At 35.2% G+C, this 3,925-nt stretch overlaps 1 protein-coding gene across 1 annotated transcript; it reads right to left on the bottom strand.

Moving 5' to 3' along the window:
• Nucleotides 1-1,631: 1,631 nt before the first annotated feature.
• LOC133830408 (uncharacterized) lies at nt 1,632-3,094 on the bottom strand. Its single transcript, XM_062260382.1, has 2 exons — nt 2,211-3,094; nt 1,632-2,050 (listed from the first exon to the last, which is right to left on the bottom strand). Exons 1-2 carry the CDS (start codon nt 2,991-2,993, stop codon nt 1,895-1,897), a joined length of 939 nt encoding a protein of 312 aa, XP_062116366.1. The 5' UTR covers nt 2,994-3,094; the 3' UTR covers nt 1,632-1,894.
• Nucleotides 3,095-3,925: the final 831 nt, after the last annotated feature.

The following is a 3,925-nucleotide window of genomic DNA, read 5'->3' as shown; positions in this document are numbered from 1 at the left end:
AGTGTTGTGGGACTTTTATTTTTTTTATCCTTTGTGCCAAGAGACGTTTGACATGGCACATTAGGCACTAATGTGGCATTGCCACATGTATAATTAAAAATAAAAATTAATTTTAAAAATAGAATAAATATAATTTTATCCTGAATTATTATCCTACTAAATCATACCCATTAAATTTTGTATTTTTAAAAATTTTCTATAAACTATTACCATTACCAAATCATTTTAAAAGATTAAAAATAAAAATAAAAATCATATTTATTCTAAAATTTATTAAATAAATTAATATACACATAACAATACCTCATCATCAGTACTCCATGTGCTATGTCAGAATAAAAACTAACAAAAGTCTTGCGCACAATTTGATAGTAATAGCTCAGTAAAAAAAATCTTATTGCTAGGACTCTTCTTAAAATGATTATTCATTCTAAAAATTATATCATTTTTCAATATATAATAAAATAAAATTTCATAATTTTTTTTATCAATTTTCTCTACTCATTAAAATATATTTTTCCATCTCTATTTTCATTTCCCCCGTCGAAAAGTAGTCTTGTAGAACTAGCTAAGTGGAAAACTACTCTCAAACAAATAATAATAATAATAATAGTTTACCCATACCATGAAATTTCTCATAACATATAGTTATAACAAGACCGCCTTAAGGTTATGTTTTGCTAGAAGGAAGAAAGTATAATGAATGTAGAATTTAAGAAGGATAAAACATATAGTGGATGGATTTATGTTGTTTGCTATTAGAAGTAAAATTGGAAGGAGGAATGAGAGAAAAATAGTGTTAAAATTACCATATTACTAAATTTTTTTTAAACATATTTATTACTTTTTAAAAATATAATTGTGATATTTAGTGTATATATATATTTTCATTCATCCAAAAAATTAAATAATTAAATTTTACAAGTTCATAGAGAGAAGGTGTTCTTCCATCTCCCTCCTCCCTATCAAATAATTCAACCTATCCTTTTTCTATCACTCTTCCTCCCCCCTACCACTCCTACCAAACATACATACAGTGCAAGTTTAAATGCATATAAGAGTGGCACTACAATCATCACCATCTAAAATAAATGCTTTTGCAGCCAAGGCATTACCCTGTACGTATATGCCCAGAAAGAAAACCAAGCTAATCCATGACATTTCACATCATTTGGTACACTGACATCTTTCCTATTACACATCATGGCCAACATATTCCATCCAACGAAATATATACAAAAGACCAACATGATCTTATTCTATTATCGATCACTTGATGATGTCATTGGTCTAATCATTTAGTAAGTACAATAGTATTAATCATATTCTAATCTAGCATTATTGTGTGGTTAAAAACAATATGGAAGTGTACTAATAAATTTAGTGGTAAAAGAGGGCTGTCCCATGGACCATTACACAGCTCAGCCACTAGGTTTCTCTAAAGAATTTTATACCTACTGATCCAAAACTCGTTGTTTCAAGTATAAATACATGACTTAATAATAATCAATAGAGACAACCCTACCTAGGCATAAATGAAAGCAATGCATGATCTACACACTCACAAGAATATTTTTTACACCTATGCAGTCATGTAAAGAATATAACATGATATAGATCACACTCAAAGGTAGAGAACAATCCTTGTCAAAAGGGGTTTCTTCTCCATTACTGGCCCCAATCATAGAGGATGATATACAAGACCACCTAATAGGTCCATGTTCAAAAAAGCAAGGGAGACAGAATCATCTCTCCATAACCTTTTTTTTCCCATAAGGGTAACCAATATACTATCTAAAAGAAGGAGACAAAGTATGATTTTAGCTCTCCTCAACTCCCCCCTACACTAAAAATTCTTGCAACTTTTTTTTCCTCAACTGTAATATTAAACACTTCAATCAGCTCTTTGTACAGCGGTTTTAAACAAAAGAATATACAACTTTTGATCCATTGCAAAGTATAGAAACCCACCTACAGAATGTGTCACAAACGACCCAAAACTCGTCCCTACAATACAGTGCCATGCTGGTCCATATACCCCATCAAATTCCTGCACAAAATAGAAGAAAACACCAAACCAAAACAATCCCCACTATTCAGTTTTCACCAAAATAACCACAGATTCTCCAATCCACAGAATCAAATCATTGTGCAAATCCAAGGTCGTTTTAACAAAGAGCAATATTAATAAGCCTTAATTAACTTTTTACCTTCTTGAGAGCAGAAGCAAGTGTTCTGGAGGTGAACTTTTCTAAGCTATCATGAGCTTTTCTTGCAAACTCCACAGCATGGATCTGCATAAATGGCGGCATATCAGCCGAAACCACTTTAACCCCATTACTCGCAAACACGTCGGCTAGCTCAACATGGGTCGCACATAAAGACCTCCTTCTCCCACTCCCGGCGTCGGTTCCGATTCCTGTTCCGGCGAAAGGTAAGGAAACCGAATGTCTTTGGTAAACCCCAAAGTTGTTCTGCTGTACCCATTCTTCTGGGTGAGCCTCTTTCTTGCTGTCCCTTTTCAACATCACTTGGCTAAATTTCTTCTTCTCCCCTTCCTTTGTTGACTTCTTCGACTGGTCTTTACAAGAATCACCACCAACTTTTTCATAGTCTTTTTCTTCGTCGTCGTCGTCATTTACCGTTTTTCTCGGTTGACCAGTTTTGGCTTTGGAAAGAGAATGCTTGGAGGAATCAACAGCGGGAGATGCGGCGGAGGAGGACACGGTCTTCGACTTGGGTTGATTAAAGTAGGTACTGTCTATAAGACTAAGAAGGACTTTATTGTTCCGCGAGGTGGGTTTCTCAGCTGTACGGACAGTTTGACCAGCGTCAAGCGATCTTGACAGACTGATGTTGTTGTTTTTAAGCAGAGAAGAAGGTTTAGAAGGTAAAATGGGATCTGGGTTATGGCGGGTTTGGTCAGCCATGGAAGATGCCTTGGAGTTCGGACCACCAGCTAAAATGCGCCGTTCGGTGGTTCGGTGAGCCATGGTGGTGTGGATGAGGAGAAGGGCAGGAGAACAAAAGAGACGAGAACTTTGTTCTTGTTTTGTTTTGTGTTTTGTTGTTGAGTATGAATGAAATGTGATATAATAATCTGATAATATTAGAGAGATGTTTGATGTGATGATCAACGGCTGTGAGGGCCCCACATCAGTGTATGTGGGGAAGAGTTGGGTCTAGATCAGAGATCTAACATGCGCCGAGAGCGGTGGACAAGGGAGTTTTGTATGGCTTTTTTGACCATTGACTGACTTGAGATTTGAATCCCAAAGCCAAAGCCAAAGCCAAAGCCAAATCCCTCCCTAGGGCAAACATTAATCATCAATCTCTTTTCATAATGCAAAAAGCAGTGATTTGATTTATCCTTGTAAGATATATCCTCCACGTTTGGAAATGGTGTGGTGCGATCTCTGATCTCATACACTTCTAACCTCAAATGATGGACTACTCAATCAACAATACTTAACCTCATCTAACTTTGAACTCAATTTGAGAAACAAGGAAACTCAAAATTTTACCCTTCATCTATCTCATGCGTCAAAATTTCAGATCACTAGTAAGATGAAAGTAGTGATTGTTTTTACTTTTCTTTTTTATTTTTTTTCCTATATGAAAGTAGTGAGCATTTTTTTTATATAAATGAAAGTAGCGAATTTTAATCTGCAGAGTAAATTATAAAAACATATGACGAATCAGTGTACATTCGATTGTAATGTAAAGTCTATTTGGATTCTATTGAAATGATATGGTGGTGCATATGCCACTTTAGCATAATTCCCGTGGGAGGAGCTACTTTGTCACTTTCCCTATTTTGAGATAAAAGTGTTCGGCTAAGGACTTCTCCAATGTGTCACTAAAATGGCATATATGCAGTAAGAGGCCCTCTAATGAAGCAGCATACATATATCAAATTTGTTGT

Source organism: Humulus lupulus, chromosome 4 (genome assembly GCF_963169125.1).
Source record: "Humulus lupulus chromosome 4, drHumLupu1.1, whole genome shotgun sequence".
NCBI lineage: Eukaryota > Viridiplantae > Streptophyta > Magnoliopsida > Rosales > Cannabaceae > Humulus > Humulus lupulus.
This window is presented reverse-complemented; position numbering and strand designations above follow the sequence as displayed.

Excerpts from the sequence above, each read along its gene's own strand:
- LOC133830408 (XM_062260382.1), bottom strand. The coding sequence starts at position 2,993 with ATGGCTCACCGAACCACCGAACGGCGCATTTTAGCTGGTGGTCCGAAC. Across the intron at positions 2,051-2,210 it reads TTGCTTCTGCTCTCAAGAAG|GAATTTGATGGGGTATATGG; the intron begins GTAAAAAGTTAA and ends TATTTTGTGCAG.